Below are 23,864 nucleotides of genomic sequence, written 5' to 3' on the forward strand. Positions count from 1 at the left end.
TGCCCCTAGCAGAGGTAGGAGGCCCTCAGGGGAGCATCTCCTCCCAGGAGCTCCTCTGGCATGAATGGCATGGGAATCAGCCTGTTCTGGCCCAGAGACTGATATCCTTGATCTTATCTTTGGGCCCAGCTGCATTACTTGCTGTCTACTACACTCACATAAGCTGAGTCAGAGCACCCAGGTGATGCTCAACCCCTCCTTCTTCTAGACTAGGCTGAACTAACCAGAAGAGGGCAGGACCATCCCCTGGAGAGGAAACAACAGAAACTGGAGTTGGGTTTGGGGGAAAAAGTAAAGTTTGGACAATAAAATGAATGAGAGAGCAAGAAACACTCTAGATCCTATGATCTAGATCTGGAAAGTACTTTAGAAATCATTCATAGGGTGGGATTTGAACCCAGATGCTGTAGTTTCAAATCTATGGCCCACAATATGATCTAAAGTCCCCTCTCCCTGACTAAGACTAAACCAAGGCCTCCTACACAACCCCCTGGGAACCCCGGCCAGAAGAGAGAGCTGGATCTGGCACCTATGACCTCCAGGGTGAAGTGAGCCTCCACTGAGCCCCCTGCATTCCGCAGCTGCACGCTGTACTGTCCACTGTCCTTGCGACTAGCGCTGGGGAGGCACAGGCGAGTGAAGTTATCTCCCTGGTCCAGCTGGGCTCCCCTGTTGCCTCCCTCCACTTCTGCCCCATCCTTCCTCCAGGAAGCTTGAACAGGGGACTCTCCTGAAAACGGGATCTTCACTGAGACAGTCTTCCCTGCCTTGACCACCAAAGGCTTCTTCAGTTTCTCCAGCATATCCTGGGCAATGGTTGGGGGTTCTAAACAAAGTGGGACAAGGAATTAGTTCAGAGAGGAGCCCAAGTCCTGGGCACAGCTCTGGGCAAGGAAATCAGTCCCAAGAAGAAAGGGACAATGTTCTGTCTCACAGGGTAGTTGTGAGCAAAGCCTAGAGAACTGTGTAAATGTGGATTGTGGTTGTGGGGACTTGTGTTATGGAAAGGAAGGGAGATCAGGGGCTACAGTATGGGGGTTAGGGGAAGACAGTAACAAGGACTATCACAGTAAGCAGAGGCCAGCTGACCCCTGAGCAACTAGAGAGATAAATAAATAGGCTTTGGCTTAATCATGAAAGATTGAAGCTAGATAGGTAGGATATGATAAAATAGAATGGAGGAAGTTATAAAATGATTAGATAAAAGTTTCAGGGGATTCAGAGACTCATCTAGGGAAACTCATACATTTTACAGATAGAGAAATTGAGGCCCTGACTTGCCTTTACTAGAAGGACTTTAAAGCCAAAGAATCTTTTCCAGCTGAGCAGGAATTTGGTACTATTCTAAAAAAAAGTTTAGAACACTTGAGATGGTCTATGGGTCTAAACATTTGAGACTATGCTAAAGAAGATTTACAACACTTGAGATGGTCTATGGGCCCACATCTTTGAGTGATAACCAGCTCAACAACGAAGGCTTTGAATGAGAGAAGCCTAGATCTGGGTTTAGGTTTATAGATATTGACTTGGAAGAGGTCTTTGAAGTCACCTAGTCTGGTGGTTTACTGGATCCTGCTCTGACCGGCTAACTGATTGCCAGATTTTCACCGTAAGCATTTACACCTCAGTAACCTGCAAACACTACAAATCCGGGTTTGATTTATTGTTGTAGTCGATTATCTAGATTTAATAAAGTGATGGAGAAAGTGTTAATGATGCAGATTAAACTTAAAAGTACATCATGGATAGATTTTTTTTGAGAGCCAGTTGTTAAACATTCAAACCCCTCCCCCCCCATTTTATAGATTAAGAAACCGAGACCGAGAAACGTGAAGTGTTTTGCCCAAGGCTACAAGAGTGGTGACAGAACCAGGATTCATACTCAAGTTCTATGACTCCACAGTTAGCTCTCTATCATTCAATAGTCAACTCTCAGTTGATACTCAGCCAATAGAGTAGAATAGTGAGGTAGATAACCCCAAAAAGCAGATAACCCAAGTTACTTGTATATGTACATACACTTCCATATGTTTACTCCCATATATTGTGCGGTTTGAGTGTTGGCAGGGGATTGTCACAGATTTTTCCTGTTGCTTCTGTTCAATTCAGGATAATTCTAAAAGAAATCTGTAAGGCCTACCTTATCTGAACCCACACTGGGAGCTAGAGGAGGAAGACCCCTAGAAGAAGGCTGGGGCAACTTAGGGGGCACCTTTGGAATTGAACACCAGTCAAAGATAATCTATCATTAAAGCCAGCTAAGATGGGTTTGCCGAGTTTGGGGTTTGGTTTGGGTTTGAGGTTTTAGTCTGAAAGCAGCCTGGGCAAGGGTAAATGGTGGGGGTGGGACCTCACCTCGGATGGTCAGAGTGGCCTCACTCATGTCATCCCCAGCTGCAAACATGTATTTTCCAGCCTGGGTCTCCTGCACTTCGGGTATTCGGAGTCTGTAATTGGGGCCATCTTGCTCAAAGATGACCCCATCTTGGGCAGTGAGCTGGTAGCAAGAACCACAGTAGGAGAAAATCACACTGCATCTGTTTCCCACCCCTTCCCCAAGTCTGGCTATCCAGCTGTCCCAGCCCCATATGTGTGAAAGAGTAAAGCTTCCTTCATTGCCTGGCATGTAAATATTTAAGTGCTACAAATAAAATCCCATTTAAAATATACTCAAGAAGTTAGTTACAAGACAAGGAAACTTTAGAGATCATCTAATCTAACACCCTCATTTTACAGAGCAACCTTAAGGCCACAAGAGAAAAAAAGGGATTTGCTCAAGGTCCTGCAGATAATGGCAGGGCTAAGACTAGAATCTGGGGTTCCCACTCCCACACCATTGCTTCTTTGAAGAATGTTTTCATAAGGTGAAACTTTCTTTCCCTCCCCAATCTGGCTTTTTTGTACCACCAAGGAATAAGGGGTCAGGTACCTTCACTCCATCCTTGAACCAGGCACCAGGTACCAGGTCTCCGGTCAGGGTACAAGAGAACACAGTTTCTTCCCCTTTCTTGGCTTCTATGTCAGCTAGTCCCTGGGAGAAGCGACCTGATGGTACCAGACAGACAAGGGAAGGTTCTGAGGCACAGAGTAAGAGCCAGGCACAAAGCTGGCCCAGATTAGTTTCCCAGTTCCCATATCTAACATTTGGAAGACTGACAACAGTCCCTCTAGAAACATCTGAAGGCTTCTGGTACCAATGCCACCAGCAGAGACCACAGGGCAGAAACCAAGTTGCCAATTTCTTAGACTAGGGGACAGTAAAGGTAAGAGGAGGGAATTTTGGAGAACTCACCAGCTAAATTAATAAAAGGCAATGAGATGCAGAATAACCCACAGATGAGGGGGGAAGTGGTTGTCATCAAATAGCTTAAGTGACAGAGGTTTGGAAAACAATCATGTCAAAAATTAACTTAAGGCACTTTAGAGCCAGGATCCTATCTTTGTGAGGACAAGAGGATCAGGGAAGAATCTCCCCTTTATTTGAAAAGTCAATTTATTTGATCACTGACAGTGAAAGAGTAGACTAGAGTTCTCTCCACTTGTGCTGGGAACAACATCCTAATTCCCAGTAACCCAGTCTCTCTCAGAAGTCAACCTCTACCCCAATGGGAGGCCAACGGGCAAATACATACCTTGGGCTTCCTCAAAGAAATTGCCTCTGCCTTGCTGTTTTCTGTATCTTGGCCTTGGGGAAGTTGAAATTCTGTCCAAACCATCTTTCCTGTTGCCCTCTTGTCCCATGGAATCCCTGCTCCAGTCTCCTTTTTGAGGTTCTCCTGGGAGCTTTGTGCTCTCGGTTCCATATCTTGATCCCCAAACCTTTCCTTCCCCAGACTTCCGTCTGCCTGAAATTCCTTTCCTAGCTCCTAACTCAGCTTGTGACTCATTCCATACCTGGGACTCCTGCCCCTCTGATCCATCAACACCCTTAGTTCCTGTCCTCCCAGTCTTTCCTCCCCAGCTAGATGGGGAGGTCCCTTCCCCCTCCTTCCTCTCATAATTTCCCAGGGACCCTGGACCTTCTGGCCTAATATTTTTGCCATCCAGAGACTTCAGATTCCCTCCTGTTCCTGTTGGACCTTTGCCATCCAACCCTAGCCCTATGCCCAACATAGACCCTGGATCCCTACTTCCCTCTGATTTGTCCCCATAGCTTTTCCCTCTATCTTGGCTTTTCAGACCTCCCTCCATCTCTGACTGTTGGACACCATTAGCAACACTATCTCTCCATTGACTAGAATTCATTCCCTTCAGCACACCTGAGTGCTCTGAACCTCCAGAGGCTTCCTCTCTGCCATCCAGGGATCCTGCCTCACCCCATCCGCCAGCTTCTGCTTGGCCAGACACAAACATCCTGCCATCACGGGAATCATAACCCCTTGTTCCATTCAGAACATCCTGGATTCCATTAATGGTACTTTGTACCCCTGAGCCTTGGTGTCTGTTCTTGACACTAACTCCACAATGGCCTGGCCCTAGGCTATTCTTGCCACCTATTCGAGTATCCCCTGTCCCCTGGCTTCCTGCTCTAGCATAAATGTTCTCTTCTCCCTGCCTGGAGTGTGTATCCTGACCCCAACTTGAAATATTTGAGTTCTGTTTTTCTTTTCCTGTCTCTGGGCCACCCAGTGATGTCCCATTTCTCTGATATCCTAGTCCTCCTTGGCCATCAGCTCTGTCCCCATGCTCTCCTTTTGAAGTTCTTCTAGCGTCCTGGCTGGCATCTTTCCCAAGCTCAATACCTAGACCAGCAGTTCTATCTGCAGGCAATCCTTCTCTGCCAAGGAATTCTCTGTTTCCTGGATATGCCTGGGGTTCCTGACCATCCTGCCATCCTTCAGTTCCTGATCTCCCTCCTACATAACGTAGGTCTCCTGATTCCCCTGGGCATCCAGGGCCATCTCTGGAATCTGACTGACCAGGAAGGAAATCTTTCCCATCCCAAGATTCCTTCACCCCAGAGACCCTAGAACCATATGCTGTCCCAACCCCAGACCCTATTCCTCCAGGAACCTCAGAGCCATTCCCATAACCGTGACCTGCTCCATTCATGGATCCCATTACTTTGCCTCCCATTGGTTCATCCATATAACCTGCTCCAACCCCAGACAGCCCTGGAACCTTGCCCTGACGAGGCTCTATCTCCCCTTTGACTCTGGACTTGTCCCCATTTCCTAGTCTATCCAATGACTCCAATGCTCCAGAACTCCCTGGGCTACCACCAAAATTTCCCTCAGCCCCAGACCCCATTCTCCTGGAATCTTTTAAGTCATTTTTGTGTCTTTCCTTTCCTGGTAACCCCATTCTCCCATGAACACCTAAGTCATCTTTATAACCTCCTTGAGCTCCTGTTCCCTTTCCCCAAGAACCCCCTAAAGTACCCTTATCACCTGCTTCACCACTTGACTCCTTTCCTCCAGGTCCCCTTAAACCACCTCTATTATCTGCCTCACCTTCTAATCCCATTTTCCCACCTAAACCTTCTCTATAATCTCCTTCATACTTTGACCCCTGATCCATGAAATCTCTTGACTCTTCATCATACCCTTCTTTGCCTCTAGCTCTGAGAAGTCCTGAAATTTCTGATCTATCCCCATAACTTGCCCCCTGTCCCAACCCACAGGGTCCTAGACCCTCAGGACCAGTGCCATCTTCAGATGACATCACTTTGGAGCTCCTGGAATCATCCCAATAACTAGCTCCAGCCCCAGAATCCATAGCACAAGGGCCTCTAAACCCATCCCTACAATTCCCCCTGTCCCCAGGCCTCTGCGGCTTTAGTCCCATTGAAGCCTTCCTAGACCCTGCTCCTGAACCAAGCTCCACTGCTTCTAGGCTGTCAGAGCTATGCCCATAACCTACCTTCCCATCAGCTTTCAAAGCTTCCAAGTCTCCAAATCCCTCCCCATAATCATCCTCATCCCAAGACTTCATTCCTCCTGAGCCCCCTGACCTATCTTCAACACCTCCTTCCCCTTTAGACCCAATTGTCCCAAGGACTCCAGGACTAAATCCACCAATAGAACCTACTCTCCCTGGGCTTCCTCTCCTATCCCCCAAACCACTCTTTCCTGAAGATCCTATTGTCCCTTGATCTCTGGATCTGTCCCCATGTCCTATTTCATCCTTTGGTTCTGTTATGCCTGGAACCCTTGAATTATTTCTGAAACTATCACCCTTTCCAAATACCATTCCCTGAGAAACCCCTAAGCCATTCTTATATCCTGCCCCCAAACCAGATCCCATCCCCCTAGGATCCTCTGAGTCACCTATATAACCTCCCTTACCCCCTGACCCCATTCTTTCAGGATACCCTGCACCACCTCCATAATCTCCCTCAACCTCTGATCTTATTCCTCCAGCATCCCTTAAACTACTTCCATAGTCTCCCTTTCCCCCTGACCCTATTCCCCCAGGACCCCCTAAGCTGTCCCCATAGCCTCCCTTTCCCCCCAATCCTATTCCCCCAGGACCCCCTAAGCTATCCCCATAGCCTCCCTTCCCCCCTGACCCTATTCCCCCAGTACCCCCTAAGCTGTCCCCATAGCCTCCCTTTCCCCCCAATCCCATTCCCCCAGGGCCCCCTAAACTGTCCCCATAGCCTCCTTTCCCCCCTGACCCTGTTCCCCCAGGATGCTCTGAATCACCTCCATAATCTCCCTCCACCTCTGACCTTATTCTTCCAGAATTTCCTAAACCACTTTTGTAAACTCTATTACCCTCTGACCCCATTCTCCTAGGATCCTCTAAACCACCCCTATGTCCTCCCTCAACCTCTGACCCAATTCCTTCAGGACCTCTTAAACTACTCCCATGACCTCCCTTACCCCCTGACCCTATCCCCCTAGGACTTTCTAAACCACCCCAATAATCTCCCTCACCCTCTAACCCCATTTCTCCAGGATGCCCTAAACCACCTTCATAACTTTCCTTACTTCTTGACCCCATTCCCTGGGGCCCCCCTGAGCTACTTCTATGGCCTCCCTCACCCCCTGATCCCATTCCCCCCAGATCCCCAGAGTTACCTCCATAACCTCCTTCACTCCATGACCCCCAAACCCCCGGACCTTCTAAATCGCCCTTATAATTCCCCTCACCCATTGACCCTATTCCCCCAGGACCTCCTAAGCCAACCCTATAACCTTCCTCCTTCCCTGATACTGTTCTTCCAGAACCCCCAAAGTCATTCCCATAACCTTCTAAATTACCTGTGAAACTTCCTTCACCCCCTGGTCCTCTTCTCCTAGGACTCCCTAAACGATATCTATTATTTTCTATATTCTCTGATTCTATTCTCCCAGGACCCTCTAAGCCACTTGTATAACCATCCTCACCACCAGGGCCTTTCATTCTTCCATCTCCTGAACCATCTTTTAAACTGGCTCCATAACTAGACCTCATTCTCTGGGAACCCTCTAACCCATCCCTATTATCTCTCTCACTTCCATACCTCTGAGTTCCCAGGTCTCCTAAGCCACTTTCATAACCATCCTTATCCATTGTTCTGTGGTCTCTGAGCCCATCCCCATAGCCTGTCTCTCTCTTAGAACCCATTAACTCACCTACCTTAGCACCAACTCCCTCCCTTTCCCTTTGCCCAGACCCCATTATTCTCGAGGCTCCTAAGTCATCTTTAGACCCATTTTTTCTGAGGTTGAAACTTTTGTTATCCCAGTAGCTCATCATGCCCTCAGATTCCACTCCATCATCTCCATATCCTGCTCCCCTCTGGCTTTCTGGCCAGTCCTGGAGATACCCCAATTCTTTGGAGTTTTCTCCTAATGGTTCCCCAACCAGGGACTTTGCTGTTCCATGACTATCTCTAGAACCCAATCCTCTTCCTTTAAATTCCTGCAAGGCCCCTGCACTGTTCCCAGTTCCCTCATCTCCATCAGACCCTAAGGTCCAAGGATCAGCTTTAAATCTTGTCCTCCTAAAACTGGAATCCTTCCCAAGAGATTCTTGCTCCCCTAACCTAGACTCATAATCTACTTCTTCTAGTGACCCATAAGCTTCCTCCCTCAAACCCTTTTGTCCTAAGAAAGATTCCTTGCTAAGAGATGATCTCTGAGCCTGAAAGTCCCTTAATTTTTCTCCACTGCCTTTACCCCAACCTAGAGATTCCCATGCTTCAGGCCTTCCATCTCCGTAACTATCACCACCTTGTCCAGTCCCCTGGTCCTGTTTCTTCCCTGTCTCTCCAAAGCAGGGAGACCTGTACTGTCCACTTTTAGAGCCAGAGTCATCCCTACCCTCCAACTCCAAATTATCATCAGCCTCTGAACTCATTCCCCCTTTTCTCCAAGACCCTGTTGGACTGGTCTGAGAAGTAGACAAGCTCCTCTGTCCTGTCCCAAGCCCCAACTTGGTATTCTTTATATTTCCCTGGCTACAATTTCCCAGCTGCCCTCCGCTGTCCCCCCTATTCTCCTCTCCTTCCAAGCTACTTCCCCATCCTCTGCCCTGAAGACCTCCAGAACCTGCCTCCCAACTCTCTCCTGCCTCCCATTGTCTCACCTCACCCTTATCTCGACCACTGCCTTGCTGTGGTCCTAACATGAACTCCATTCCACTTTCCCAACCATCTCCCTGTAGCCCATATCTCCCTGGGAAGCTTTCTCCCTGACCACCAACTCTAGAGAGCTGGTTTCCTTCCATGGAGTCATCTCTACTTCCCTCTGCTTTGTAAAATCCCTTCTGTCTCTCTGTCCCCTTATCCAGGTCCCAGGTGAGATCAGAAATTCCTTCTTTGTCCATGGGGGAATCATTATGTCCTCTGGGACCACCTGTGATGTGACCACAGGGGAGACCATCATCTCTGACAGATCCTTCCAGGTAACTCCAGTCCTCTGGTTTCACTTCCTTTATGAGTTTCCCTGAATCCTGGATGTCTGAAAACTGGGATTCTTCAGCTTGAAGCCTATTTCCTCCATTGTTGTCATCATCATCTGTCTTTCCCTTTCTTGAAGGCAGGAAATCTTTGTCCTTCTCACCTTCCAGGAAATAGTTGTTGGGTAGAACATCAAAGTCATATTTTTACAGGAAGAAAAGACCCAAATCCCCATTATATGGATTCACAAACTTCCCACCTCCAACAATCCACCCATCCTTCTGCATCAGGGAGATAACAATGTTGGAGTTGGAAAGGACCTTTGAGGTCATCTTCTCCAAAATATATCTGAATAGGAATTCCCTCTGCAACAAGTCTGACAAGTATCCTCAGCCTACTCCATTGGGGAGATTACTCTCATTTATGTGAAAGCTTTTCTTTACATAGAACTTAAGTTTATCTATAACTTCTACCCATTCTTTGCCCTCTGGGACCAAGCAGAAATGGTATAGCCTTGAGGAGACCCAGTTTAGGATCATCAGTGACTAGCACAGTACTTGGCATTTATAAATACTTGTTGATTGATTGGTTCTAATGTATTCAATGGCACTCCCATTTAAGAATAAAAGCCAAACCCTGCTTAACACCTTGAAAAGTCTCCATTTCCCTAGCTGAGGAGGCAATCTGGTTATAGTGGGAGATCTCAGTCCCATATCCCCTATCTGTCCATGGTCCTGTCCTCCCCAGGCTGAATCTAGCTCTAAAATTGGATCTCTCCAGTGGTAAATAAGATGTAACAGGAGCTTGTGAGACCCAGCATTGACAGTCTCACCTTTCACCACCAACCAAGCTTGAGTAGAATGGAGACCTGTGCCAAGAGAGTAAAGACCCATGTCTGAATGTTGGGCCCCTCTCACCACCAGCCGGTGGGTCAGGCCATCAGGAGACACAGACACCTCATACTTATCACTGGGCAGGAGGGGCTTGTGCTGAAACTGCCAGAAGGCATGTGGGCAGGAACTGGAAAGGGTGCATTCAAATACAGCATCTTCCTGCACCTTGCACTGAGTTTCAACCAGAGGATTCACAACCCTGGCAGGGATGTCTGCAAAGAAACAAGACAGAATAAGTAGAAATTTGAGAGAAGTCAAGTAACTGGATGGGAAAATGCCCAGAAAAGGGAAAAAAAGTAAGACCATAGAAGGTTACTTTCTTGGTAAACAGATATCTCCTCCCATCCTTTCAGATAAGGAAGAACAATGCTTACCATCAGGGAAAGACATAGAAGTCAAGGCTTCTGTATCCCAAACATCCAAAATAAATATTCAGTGGGCTCAGACCATGGAAGAGCTCAAAAAAGATTTTGAAAATCAAGTTAGAGAGGTAGAGGAAAAGCTGGGAAGAGAAATGAGACAGATGCAAGAAAAGCATGAAAAGCAGGTCAACACCTTGCTAAAGGAGACCCCAAAAAATGCTGAAGAAAATAACACCTTGAAAAATAGGCTAACTTAATTGCCAAGAGAGGTTCAAAAAGCCAGTGAGGAGAAGAATGCTTTAAAAAGCAGAATTAGCCAAATGGAAAAGGAGGTCCAAAAGCTCACTGAAGAAAATAGTTCTTTAAAACTTAGAATGGAACAGATGAAGGCTAATGACTTTATGAGAAACGAAGAAATCACAAAACAAAACCAAAAGAATGAAAAAAATGGAAGATAATGTGAAATATCTCATTGGAAAAACAACTGACCTGGAAAATAGATCCAGGAGAGACAATTTAAAAATTATGGGACTACCTGAAAGCCATGATCAAAAAAAGAGCCTAGACATCATCTTTCATGAAATTATCAAGGAAAACTGCCCTGAGATTCTAGAACTAGAGGGTAAAATAAGTATTCAAGGAATCCACCAATCACTGCCTGAAAGAGATACAAAAAGAGAAACTCCTAGGAACACTGTGGCCAAATTCCAGAGTTCCCAGGTCAAGGAGAAAATATTGCAAGCAGCTAGAAAGAAACAATTCAAGTATTGTGGAAATATAATCAGGACAACATAAGATCTAGCAGCTCCTACATTAAAGAATCGAAAGGCATGGAATATGATATTCCAGAAGTCAAAGGAACTAGGACTAAAACCAAGAATCACCTACCCTGCAAAACTGAGTATAATACTTCAGGGAAAAATGTGGTCTTTCAATGAAATAAAGGACTTTCAAGCATTCTTGATGAAAAGACCAGAACTGAAAAGAAAATTTGACTTTCAAACACAAGAATGAAGAGAAACATGAAAAGGTAAACAGCAAAGAGAAATCATAAGGGACTTACTAAAATTGAACTGTTTACATTCCTACATGGAAAGACAATATTTGTAACTCTTGAAACTTTTCAGTATCTGGGTAGTTGGTGGGATTACACACACACACACACACACACACACACACACACACAGCGCAGAGTGAATTGAATAGGATGGGATCATATCTTAAAAAAATGAAATTAATTGGTGAGAGAGAAATATATTGGGAGGAGAAAGGGAGAAATGGAATGGGGCAAATTATCTCTCATAAAAGAGGCAAGCAAAAGACTTTTTAGTGGAGGGAAAAAGAGGGGAGGTGAGAGAAAAACATGAAGTTTACTCTCATCACATTCCACTAAAGGAAGGAATAAAATGCACACTCATTTTGGTATGAAAACCTATCTTACAATACAGGAAAGTGGGGGAGAAGGGGATAAGCAGGGTGGGGTGGATGATGAAAGGGACGGCAATGGGAGGAGGGAGCAATTTGAAGTCAACACTCTTGGGGAGGAACAAGATCAAAAGAGAGAATAGAAGCAATAGGGGGCAGGATAGGATGGAGGGAAATATAGTTAGTCTTACACAACACGACTATTATGGAAGTCATTTGCAAAACTACACAGATATGGCCTATATTGAATTGCTTGCCTTCCCAAAGGGAATGGGTGGGGAGGGAGGGTTGAAGAGAAGTTGGAACTCAAAGTTTTAGGAACAACTGTTGAGTACTGTTCTTGCTACTAGGAAATAAGAAATACAGGGAATGGGGTATAGAAAGTTATCTGGCCCTACAGGACAAAAGAGAAGATGGGGATAAGGGAAGGGAGGGATGTTAGAAGAGAGGGCAGATTGGTGATAGGGGCAATTAGAATGCTCAGTGTTTTGGGGTGGGGGAGGGGAGAAAATTTGTAACCCAAAATTTTGTGAAAATGAATGTTAAAAGTTAAATAAATAAATTTAAAAAAAAAAAGAAATTTGAGATAAACCCCCAGATCACACAGATGTTTCAAAGATAAGTTTCCCTCCTTCCCCACCTCTAATCCTCTACTTCCCACCCCCAATATATTCTTATGACCCTATAGTAACTTTTCATTTGCCAGAGAGGATAGGCAACTAGCTTGTGATGTTGGATAAATAATTCAATTTAGTCTCAGTTTCCTCATCTGTAAAATGGGGTCATTGAGTCTGAAGAGTTGTTCCAGCTAAGATCCTATGCCCAAGACTTCAGGGGCCTATATTGGGCACTTTGGGTGACTTGAATTCTGTCCTCCCCTGCTCAGCCTTCAGCCATCAATAGATATCCTCAAAGGTGTTCAAATCTTCCCATTCTCATCCCCAGCCCCTCCTAAGATGTACTTCTACCCAGTCCAGATTAGAGAAGGAGACATGACTTAATGAGATAAATTGGAAGGCCAACCCAAACTATGTAATGACTTGCATAAAGGAAGGCAGGCAACTAGAGAGGTGAGTTGTGCCCAAGGCATAGGGAGGAGGGGGTGGATTTGGTGCTAAAAGCAAAGCCAGGAAGTCATAGGAATTAGAAGCAATGTCTCTATGCATAGTAGAGGTAGAGACAGGAAGCAAACTAACAAAGAGGCTTTGAATGGAATTCATGCTAAGGGGTTTAATTTGAAGCAAAAAACAATTGAGAACCTCTGAAAGTTTCTGAGTAGAGCAGTGACTTATAGGTACTCTTAAGTGGCATGTAAGCCTATCTTGCTTTTGATTATGAGTGCCCAGAGTCCTAAAGTCTGAGTACCCAGAATCTCCCAGGGATTAAGAGGTGAGGGAATTTGGAAAGAGGAAGAAGCCATGCTCTCTTACATACTGACCAGGGACCTAATGTCCATGTCTGGTTTAAAGAAAGAGTCATGGTATCAGTGCTTCAATTTTTTTCCTTCTACAAATGTTTGGAATGGAGGGGTTTGGTAGGAAGGAGATCATATTTCACTTAGAGTTTCAGAGAAAGAATTAGACTGGGGGTAGAAAGTCTGTGTTCTAGTTATGGCCCTTCCACTTATGAGGGCTATAACCTTGGTCCTCAGTTTCCTCACCTGCAAAATGAGGGGATTAGACTATATACCCTCTATTGTCTATGAGCTTAGGAATATTTTCATGTAACAGTACATCTCCCGCTCAGCTCTGGGTGGAGACAGATTCTTATTAACATAGGATTTTAGTTGATGTCAATTTAACTGTTTCATGTGTATATGTCTTTTCTCCATAGTGAAAACGTAAGCTCCCTGAGGAGGTATTGTAGAAGATATTTATTGTCCCATCTTTCATAGGGCTGGGTATACAGAAGTCACTTAATTAGTGTTTGGTGAATTGAAAAATGATATGGTTTATAGCTCACCATCTGCGTCCAATTCAGTGGAAAACACCTCTACATCTTCCACTTTGACCTGGTAGATGCCAGCATCCTCTGGTTGCAAGTCTTGAATGTGGAAATGGTAACGCTTTCCCAGATGCCTCAAACAGTGTTTGGTCTCATTTCCATAGCCATAGGGAATCATCTCACCATCCTTTGGGCAGAGGGAGAATGAGGCATGGGAGCATGAAATAAACAAGAATTCATTGCTATTATCTTCCACCCCTTTTATCCAGCTCCTAATTAGTCTCATAATTCTCCAGCTGGTGTCTACTACTTGCCCAAAAGTTGGCCTTTGCCCATGAAGCATGCCACTTGTAAGTTTAGTACTGAAGTAAAATAGAGAAAAAGGTACAAAGGTTCCATGCCATCTGTTGAGGAGTGGAACGGGAAGGGGAAGTCGAAGGAAAATGGGATAGAGTAGGATGAAAATAGACCCAAAGTGTTTCTGTGACTTTTAACAGGAGTGAATACTATGTAAATCATATGCAAACTAGTGTCTATTAATGGAATCACCAGCTCAGGTCAAAAGCAGAACTATTGGCCAAGCAGCTCCTACAAAGTGTGAGAGCTAAAAGACTGAAGTGATCTGGATAACACAATACAAAGGAAGGACCCCTGTCATTCAAATTGGGATATTTGCAAAGTATTCAGAGGCCCTGAAGTTCCACAAAATAATTCAATGATACACTGTGCCCACTTTATCTAAATCCTGCCAATTCAATCAATGAGGGTTGATAGCTCCCAAAGACTAGTTGGTGAAAATATCATGGGCACTCTCACCATCCTCCTCCTGTTTCTCTAACTATAGAAATCAGGGATGTCTAAGTAACCCCTGCCCTTCAGTGAATATAGATGATCTGTTGATTTCCATTTAGCCAAAGGCATAGGAGATCATCTTTGAAGTGTTTGCTCAGGCATTGCTCCAGTAAGGGGCCCAAGATATCTAATCCTCCTGTGCATGACTCAGACCACTCATACCCCAGACAATCTCACCTTGTACAAGTAAATTTTGCTTTCAAAATTCTTGAGATCAAGTTCCAGGTGAAATGTCGCAAGTCCATCCTTGGTGACCTTAATGTGTCTCAAGTTGGAGATAGCATTGACATACTGTGAAAGATAGAAACCCCACCAACCCAAGAGAATTTCTTGTGATCTTTCCCTAGTGAAATGGAGAATACTCCTTATAGCTAGCCCTGGTGTTATTTGTCCACCCAAAACACAAGGGCAGAGAACTCAGTCTTTCCATTTCACTACTAGGACAATTGAAGGTAATCAAAGGAAAGAACTTGGCTAAAGGTTTCAAAGGAGGCCATTAAGGGAATCAGACATGGAACTCAGAAATGGGATACTTCTATGGAGCTCTCTGGAGATGTTAGGAAAAGAGTAATGGGGCTATATAGGGAGATTTAGGGTATAAGAATTTGGAGAATGACAGGAAAGTCCCTTCAATTTGGAGTCTGAATCCCAGCTCTGCTCCTGGGACTCCCTGTGAGACTTTGGACAAGTCACTTCTCTATTCTAGGTCTCAGTTTCCTCATCTGTAAATGAGAAAGCTGCACTACGATTGTTTCCTGTCCCAAATTCTATGATTCTAAGATACACTGGGTTTGGGCCTTTTCAGTGCTTAAGTGTCAAGTAAGAAGAAAATAGAATGGGGTCCAACTTTCCCTCTTACATCAATTGTCAATTTGATTTGTAGCCTTGGGAAAATTTTGTTGTAGGTGATCCATTGTGGTCAGAGCATATGTCATGATTCATCCACTTAACCATTCATCCATCTACCCATCCATCCATTCATTCTATATGGAATGAGTACTTAATGCACATTTATCAGCATGGCAGGGTGCTTTGTTAAAGGCTCTGCTCAATCAGAAGCCCACAGACTAAGAAAGGATGGTTGATCTTCAGGACTACGAAAGATTATTTTCAAGATGATAGAAAAAAAACTGCTTTCCATTTTTTTCAAGTTGAAATGAGTTTAAAATTCAGTGGATGATTAAGTATAAACTGGGGCAGGGGGGAGGATTCCTATACAGTTGATAAACTTTTTATGGGGCAGTTAAGGAGGCCACCATATTCTTATTCACTCAACGGCTATCAGGGAATGATGCTGGATCAAAGGATCTGGATTTGGAAAGAGTCTTAGCAATCATCTAGTTTGCAATTCCTTCACTTCACAGATATGGAAACAGAATCCAAAAGAGGTTAAGTGACTTGTTCAATGGCATACAGACAGTCGTTTGAACTCAGGCCCTCTGACCCAGGTGGCGAAGTGGCTTGTTCATCCTTCCTTCTGGGAGAGAACCTATAACCTCGAGAGGGTGATGTCTTGACTTGCAAGTGAGTTTTGGATATGAGTGGGGCAGAGCTTCATAAAGACATCAGCCTTTCTCCTCCAGCCATCTAAGTCCAGTGGCAATACAAAGGTTGAGGTGACTTGTGATGGACTCCAGGATGCAGTAGGTGACCTTGGCCTTTCTAAATTAAGGTCTTTCCCAGATCTCGATGTATCTGAGGCCACACATATTCAAAACATCATGCACAGAGCCTTAGGTCTATAATCAGGGAGATCGGAGTTCCATTACAGTCTCAGACACTTAATAGTTGTGTGATCGTGGGCAAGTCACTTCACCCTGTTAGCCTCAGTTTCCTCATCTGTAGAATGATTTGGAGAGGGAAATAGCAAACCACTTCACGATCTTTGCCAAGAAAACCCCAAATGGGGTCACAAAGAGACAGACACACTGAAATGACTGAACACCAGCAACAGCAACAAACCTCTGATTTCAAATTCAATGTACTCTCTTGCATAACACTCCAGACTTCTGAGGGACCCACCATAGAGGGCTGGTTGATATGGTGTTGTCACTCAGAACCCAAAGTTCAAGAAAAGAGAGTTTGGCTCTGCTCATTCCCAGGTAGACTTTGAGTGGAGAAGGACGTGGTAAGCTCCTTAACTGCCCTATCCTAAAAGTTTGCCAACTTTATAGGAATTTTTTTTCCATTTTCCACTTAAAATCCACTGAAATTTAAGATCATTCCTTCTTGTGAAGATGGAAACTAGTTGGTTTCTATCATCCTGAAGACTCCTACTCCATAACAAAACATGGCAGGGCTTTGTTGTTCAGCAATTTTAGTCATGCCCTAGTCTGCGAATATTAAAAGTACTCTATACATATGAGTTATTGTTGTAGCGGTAGTTGTTGCTGTACTTCAGGGATTTGCACAAGAGATGGTTCAGACATGTTGTCATAAGGCAGAACATTAACCCAGGTCCTCTGACTCAGGTGATCAGTTGCCCCTTCTAGAGAGTCTAAGATGACAGGTGGGGAAGCTGGTACCTGAGATATCTTGGTTTCCTGCTCCTTTTTCATCTCCTGAAGCTTCCTAAGCATCCCCCTGAAGTCTACAATCCCATATTTCATGCAGATCCGCTCATAGTCTTTCCGGTCAGAATTCATAAGCAATTGCCACACTTGCTCAAGGTCCAGCTTCTTCTTTGGTGTAGGGGGAGGTGCCCTAAGGAAAGGCATAGGCAAGGTCAGACACCTCCCCAGGTCAGGCCAAATCATGAGTCCCAGGCAGGCAATTCAGGAACCACTGAGCTCCCTTGTTGAGCTATAGAAAAAGTTGCTATCACAAAAGTATGTATGTGTACATAGGTAGATATAGAGTAATATTTTTTATACAATGTAATATATATTATACGTGTGTGTGTGTGTGTGTGTGTGTGTATATTTGAGGGGAGTCTGAGAATTGGACTTGGATATAGGAAAATGTGATCATCCTGACATGACATTTTCCCCTTTTCCCACTCTACCACTGCTCTCGACCTTCAATATGGGAGGATGGATTTGTAAGTTAAATTAATGAGGCAGTCACTAGAGATTTTTCCACTGTACCAAGACTTAACCAGCCATGACTGGCTTAGGTTTGCCAAGGATTTTTAAAATGAGTTAAATCTAAGGCCCTGGGGACAGGAAGAGGTTCAGCAAGAATGTAGGGGGTGGGGGGTGTTGGGAAGATTATTTCCGTTCTAACTAGAGGTTGGGAGAAGGGAGGTCACAAAGGGGCCTTAGGCAGAAACAGAGTAGATATACAAAATGCAGTACTGCTCAGATTCCCTTTGATGAACTTTGATTTCTGGTAATCCTTTTGAATTATTAGTGTTCAATTAACTTGTAAATAAAAGTCTGAAAAATCTGTTGACGGAGAAAGAAGGGAAAAACAGTGATGTTTGAAGGAGAAGGCTTTACATAGTGTCTACCATGTGTCAGGCATTGTGCTAAACAATTTTTACAAATATGATCTCATTTGACCCTTACAACAACCCTGGCAAGGTTGAGGCTGCTGTGATTCCCATTTTACAGATGAGGAAATAGAGACAAACAGAGTGACTTGCTCAGGGTCACACAGTGAGTAAGTGTTTGGGGCAGAATTTGACTCCAGTCCCAGCGCTCTATCCACCGCACCATCAGCAGCACCTATGGAGCTCTTTAGAGCTATGGTAGCAAAGGCATAATGGGGTTAAATAGGGATCTTTGGGGTACAGGAATTTGGAGAATGAAAGGAAAGATCCTTGGATTTGGAGTTTGAATTCTAGGTCTGATACCAGGGACTAGCTGTGACATTGGACAAGTCATTTCTCTATTGTAGGTCTCAGTTTTCTCATCTGTAGAATGAGAAAGCTGCACTAGATTGTTTTCTTCCCCAAATTCTATGACCCTATCATACACTAAGTCTTTAGAGTGCTTAAATGCTTAGAAAGAGGAAAATAGGATGGGAACCAACTTTCCTTCTTGGATTGATTGCCAATTTGATTTGTAACCTGGGAAAATCATGGTGCAGAGAAAAATCTCAGTGCCCTAACCTGTCCTCTGTCACAGTGAGCTGATAACACTCACTAGCCCTGGACAGGCACAGACTCACCGCTTCCTCAGCATCTTCCGAATGTCCATAAGCTCCTTCCTGTGGTCTGGAGAGGGATAAGGAATGGAATTATTGCAGAGGGGTGAGGTGACCCATAAATCTAGTACAGTGTTGTGCAGAGGAAAGAAAAGGGAAGCTGAGGGTCCTGGGATCCAGATTTTAGGGTGGTACAGAATTGGGGGTGGGGTAAGACTCACAGAATCTCAGGAAAACTGTTCCACAAAGCAACATACCCTCCTGGGGCTCATTCTGTCTCTTCCGATTCTTCCGGAAGCCAACTGCTCCATCCAAAAAGAGGAAAGATATTCAGATATTGAAAAGTGAGACAGAGATTAACAACATTAATAGTCTTTCTTAGGCACCAACTTTGTGTTAATTCAATTCCTTCCCTATATTTTGTTCTTACTCATAAGAACTGGAGAAATTATTAGCCTTGACACTCAAACACTTAGCTAGACATGTCTAAGTGTGGCTTGGTCTTACTGTTTTTCAGAATATATTAGCATTCAGGAGAGAAACATAGATTGGCAGGAAGGAAAAGGTAGGCAAGAGAAGTTATTCATTTATTTTGATTCCATAGAATTAGAACATATTAGACCTGGAAGGGACTTTAGAGAAGGGACTTTGTTGAACCTCCTCACTGAACAGATTAGCAAATTGATGCTCATAGAAGGCAAAGAAGCTGTCCAAGATGAATGGCAAATCATGACAAAAACCCAGGTCTTCTTGCCCAAATCTAGTGCTCTTTCCAGATACCTCATGAATATCATTCAAATTATTATGCAAGTTATGTGTTTCAAAGTGTATGTCATGTAAATAATATGCAAATTGAATGCTCTAACTATTTTATAAGTAAATAGCTATGATTCCTGGGTATATAGAATGATAGCTGTAAGAACCCTTTCATTCCCCCTTGTCTCTTCAATTAAGTTTTCACATCTCAGTCCTGTGGTGTTGAGACTAGATCATGAGATCTGAGCCATAGAGTTGGAAGTGACTATAGGGGTCGCCTGGACTGATGCCTTTATTTTAAAGATAAGGAAATGGAGTCCCAAAAAAGGGGAAATTTTCTAATGGTTACACAGTAATAAGAGGCAAAGTTGGTATTGAACCCAGGTCCTCTGAGGAAATCTAGGATTCTTTAGTTTTTGTCTTTGTTTTATCAGAGACCTTAAGATGGTGATCTCTCTGCCCATCCATTTGGCAGGTCTTTGTGTATAAAGCTAGGGAAGGATATCTAGGGAAAGCACTCCAATTTGGACTTCAGTTCAGAAGAGCCTGTTCCCCTCCATCCTTATTGAAAATGGGAGGCTATCACCAGATTACTCTGATTGGATGAGAGCCCCTTGGTTCTGTACTGTCATTTGTCAAAGTCTGGCCACAACTAGCTCACCTTCAATGACTGTGAGTTTTGCTGAACACATAGCTTCTCCATATTCATTCACAGCCAAGCATCGGTAGGTGTCTGTGTCATCTCCTGTCAACTTGTTGATCTAAAAGGGAAAAGGCAGGAGACAAGACAGATAGAACTGTCTAGGATTTCTAAAAGTCACCATATATTCTCCCTTCCCTTTAGCCAAAATTCGACCATCTCCTCCACTCCTCTTCTAACAGCCCTCTCACTGCTAACTCAGGGGGGTGACTAAGTCAGCTGAGTAGAAAGGCAGCAAACGATTTGCTGTTTAGTTTTTCCCTTTGTCAGTCTAGACTTGGAAAGACTGATGGAAAAGCTTGGAAATTTGCTACTTATAAGGCTGATATTCCATTCTTAACCAACGGAGCCTAAGTATTCTATAAAAATCCAGGTAAAAAATATGTCCCCTCTATGGGTGCCCTACTTGGTCCCTGCTCTCCAACTAGAGGAACAGCGGTCACAATAAGAGGTAAAATGGACTCATTTTCAACCAGAAATGTCTTAATATTTTTTGCTTTTCTTGGCAATGGGGGTTCTTTACTAAGTATGTAGATGAGGCATGGAGGTAGAATGAGGAGACATGGGAGGGAACAGAAAAGATGGGGAAAAGGGGCATTGGTTAATATAAGATTCCCGGTCTCCTTACCTGGAGCACATGTTCTATGCCTCCAGATTGGGAGATTTTGTACTTGTTGGGGTCACTGAGATCGCCATTGGTACGATACCATTTCACCTCAGGTCTAGGCTTCCCAGAGACCATAACCCGGAAGATGGCATTTTTCCCTGAGAAGAGAGAGATCCAAAGTGAATGGAAGGAATCAGGGCAGATAGACGGATGAATGAGAATGGGGGTGGGAGAGGCAGAGTGGGAGCCAAGAAAGAGAGATGAGAAAAGGAAGGGGAAAGAGAGGGAGGAAATATGAAGAAAGGAGGATATTAAAAGAGGGGTAGTAGGAAAGTGAAAGAGGAAAAGACTAAAGAAAATGGAGGGAGAAAAGAAAAAAATGGGGAAGGAGGAAGGGGGATGGAAAAATGAGAGCAAGAAGGAAAGAGAGAAAGGAGAGGAAGAAAGAAAAGGGGCAGCACAGGGAGAGAGAATGGAGAGAGGACAAGGAGAAAAGAGGAAGGAAAAAAGAAAAGAAAGGAGAGGGGAAGGAGGTGAAAAGAAGAGAGGGAAGAGAAGAAAGAGAAAGAAAAGAGGGGCAGGGGAGAAAGAGGAGGTATAGAGAGAAGGCGGAAAGGGAAGGAGAGAGAGAGCATGTCAAGATACTCTTAGGAGACACCCTGTTTTCAGAGCCAACACCCAGCAAGCAGGCTGTGCCCCAAGCTTGGCATAACAACAATCCTTTGCACTCACCCTTTGGATGATCTCAATCACAGTAAAATCCCAGAATTGTTTCACGTAATTATTGCATTGCTTTAACCAGCACCTGGCGTTCTCTAAGCACAGACAAGTACCTGCAGTCTGGTCATGAAGCTCTGCTATGAATCAAACTTGTCTCATTGTTGCTGTTAGCACTCATATTTACAGCTACAGCTCACTGCCTGGCCATGGATTAAAGTATTGAGGTTTGCCCACACTAAAGCAGACTCTCCCACTGCGGGGGCACATTTGTCTAGTTCCCCTCCTTGCGTGCAAGTCATTTCCCTCACTACAAAAAGCAAACTTCTGTTTTGGTCTCTGCACAGTTATCCTCTTCTGCTCTGTTCAGCTCTGGCCTCTGTAGGCCAAGAGCTTTGGTTCAGTTGACAAGCAATACTCCTGTTTTAAAGATATCCCATTATTAAGGTTTAAAGATACTCCCATAATTAAACACTTTATCTATGTTTCTCTTGCAGAGAGAATACCTTGTTCTATTTTTTTTCAATGTGGTGATGAGACAAGGGAGGTATGTGTGTGTATGTGTGTGTGTGTGTGTGTTTGTGTGTGTGTAAGGAGCTATTTACTCAGCTCTCACTATTAACCCCTATTTTAGGACTGAAGGAACGAGACACTAACCCTCTTCATTTTGTCAACTTATTCTTTTCTTTACCATTATCCCAACTGTATCCCCCCTCAAATGTCTTGTGAAGCAATACAGTGTATTTCTATTTCTTGTTTCTAAAAACCCTGGGAGTCCATCCAAGTCCTTGCTTTCTAACCCTACCTTCCTGGGGCCTTAGGAACAGTTCTAATCATGATTTTGGAGACATTCTAGGGCCTGGGGAAGGGTGTCAAGAAGCCAAGGCATGAAGGTAACTACTGTATTATCCCCCAGAACATAGACTGAGAGGCTGAGGTGAGCTTGAGGGATAGCACTGGGGATCTGGCATCCTTTTGAGAGACTAACCTTCTGGCAGAGCCATCGTGACGGGCTTCCGCTCAAAACTGGGAGTGCTACATCCTTCTGGAATCTCATCCACCAGCTGCCTGATGGTCACCCCAGGAATGCTGGTCTTCTTGAAAGACTTCCCTGGGGAAGGAGAGAAGAAAAATAAACTCACCGCACTTTCTGCCCCATCCTGGATTGTTCAGGTTTCTCTACATAGCGGTGTTCAATACTCACCATTAAGACCATAGATTTAGAATTGGAAGGAACCTTAGAGGTCATGTAATCCAACACCCTCTGTTTACAGAAGCCTGGAGAGATCAAGTGATTTACCCAAAGTCACACAGAAGGGTGGGCATGGAGGGCTACAGAGAGATACTGAGAAAAATGGAACTTCATTCCTCCATTATCTCTAAAGTGGGGTACAATGGATAGAGCACTGTGTTTAGAATCAGGAAGATTCATCTTCATGAGTTCAAATCCTGCCTCAGACACTTCTTAGCTGTGTGACCCTGGGCAAGTCATTTAACTTTGTTTGCTTCAGTTCCTTATCTGTGGAGAAAATGGCAAACCACTCCAGTATCTTTGCCAAGAAAACCCCAAATGGTATCATGAAGAGTTGGACACAACTGAAAAAATGACTGACTGATCTCTAAAGTCAGTCTGCTTAAGACACTCTGGAATAGCCTGGACAGTAGAGCACTGGATTCCCGTCCTCCTAATACTCTCCCTTTTATTACAGTACAGTCAGTATGATTCATTGTCCCTTGGGAGAGCAGCCCCTCTCCTGCCCACTCAGTGTGGCTAAAGAAGAGGCCGCCTCCAGAAGAGTGTTTTGGGATCCCCAGATAATTGCTAGTATAGAAATGTGAGAGTTAGTAACAGGTGAAAAGGTGAAAAACAGCTAAGTCCTTGATCTGAAGGAGTTTATAATCTAGTGTTAGGGAAGCAAGAAAGAGAGAGACATGTGCAAATAACTATAATAGTATGCAGTCTTAGTCTATGTTTATATTGTAACAATATTAGATAATATATTGCATATATTAGCATAACATTACTATTACTACGTATAATATACAGCACTGTCATACCATGTACATTATTGTACATTATATAAGGTTGTATATAATATTGTAATAAAATGTATGTTATTGTATCTTATATAATATAGTATACAATATAATAAACATTGTTATAATAAAATAATATATTATTATTGTATAATATATATAACTGTATATAAGATAATAGTATATATGATACAGCATGATATATAATATAATATAATTGACATAATATAAAGATTATGATTTGATGATAATATATGAGTATATGATATCCTATATTCTCTATTCCAATGTATTGTATGCAATATTATCTTTACAGAAATAACTGAAATGTTAAGCGCATAGGTGAACTTGGAGGGTCTGGAAAGATTTGAACAACTAGCGATAACTTATAGTTAGACTACAGATAAGATTTTATGAATCAGGTGGGCCATACAAAGCATCTTGAAGGAAGAGAAAGATCCCTGCTTGTCAAAATTGCATGAATGCCAAGGGAATTCATCCTGGGTGTTGGAGGCAGCATATACAAAGATACAGAGGTAATAACCAGTAGTCTGGTTTGACTGAAATACAGAGTATCTGAAGGGGTATGGTGTGAAATGAGGCTGGAGAGGTGATTTAGAGTCACCACCTGCCTTCAGAAAACTTATATCCT

General features: G+C 43.9%; 1 protein-coding gene across 1 annotated transcript in view; it reads right to left on the bottom strand.

The window, feature by feature from the left end:
• The window catches only part of IGFN1 (immunoglobulin like and fibronectin type III domain containing 1), a 90,173-nt gene that overhangs the window by 17,587 nt on the left and 48,722 nt on the right, over positions 1-23,864 (bottom strand). Inside the window, exons 3-15 of the mRNA XM_072638177.1 lie at positions 22,164-22,286; positions 20,480-20,616; positions 19,813-19,912; positions 18,653-18,697; positions 18,420-18,465; positions 16,832-17,009; positions 14,484-14,597; positions 13,473-13,641; positions 9,663-9,935; positions 8,784-8,993; positions 2,930-3,075; positions 2,356-2,497; positions 530-826 (exon numbers count right to left, since the gene is read on the bottom strand). Coding sequence (XP_072494278.1) covers positions 530-826; positions 2,356-2,497; positions 2,930-3,075; positions 8,784-8,993; positions 9,663-9,935; positions 13,473-13,641; positions 14,484-14,597; positions 16,832-17,009; positions 18,420-18,465; positions 18,653-18,697; positions 19,813-19,912; positions 20,480-20,616; positions 22,164-22,286 — 1,980 coding nt within the window. The remainder of the gene's footprint in view (positions 1-529; positions 827-2,355; positions 2,498-2,929; positions 3,076-8,783; positions 8,994-9,662; positions 9,936-13,472; positions 13,642-14,483; positions 14,598-16,831; positions 17,010-18,419; positions 18,466-18,652; positions 18,698-19,812; positions 19,913-20,479; positions 20,617-22,163; positions 22,287-23,864) is intronic.

The sequence above is a fragment of the Notamacropus eugenii genome, chromosome 2, assembly GCF_028372415.1.
Source record: "Notamacropus eugenii isolate mMacEug1 chromosome 2, mMacEug1.pri_v2, whole genome shotgun sequence".
Classification (NCBI taxonomy): Eukaryota; Metazoa; Chordata; class Mammalia; order Diprotodontia; family Macropodidae; genus Notamacropus; species Notamacropus eugenii.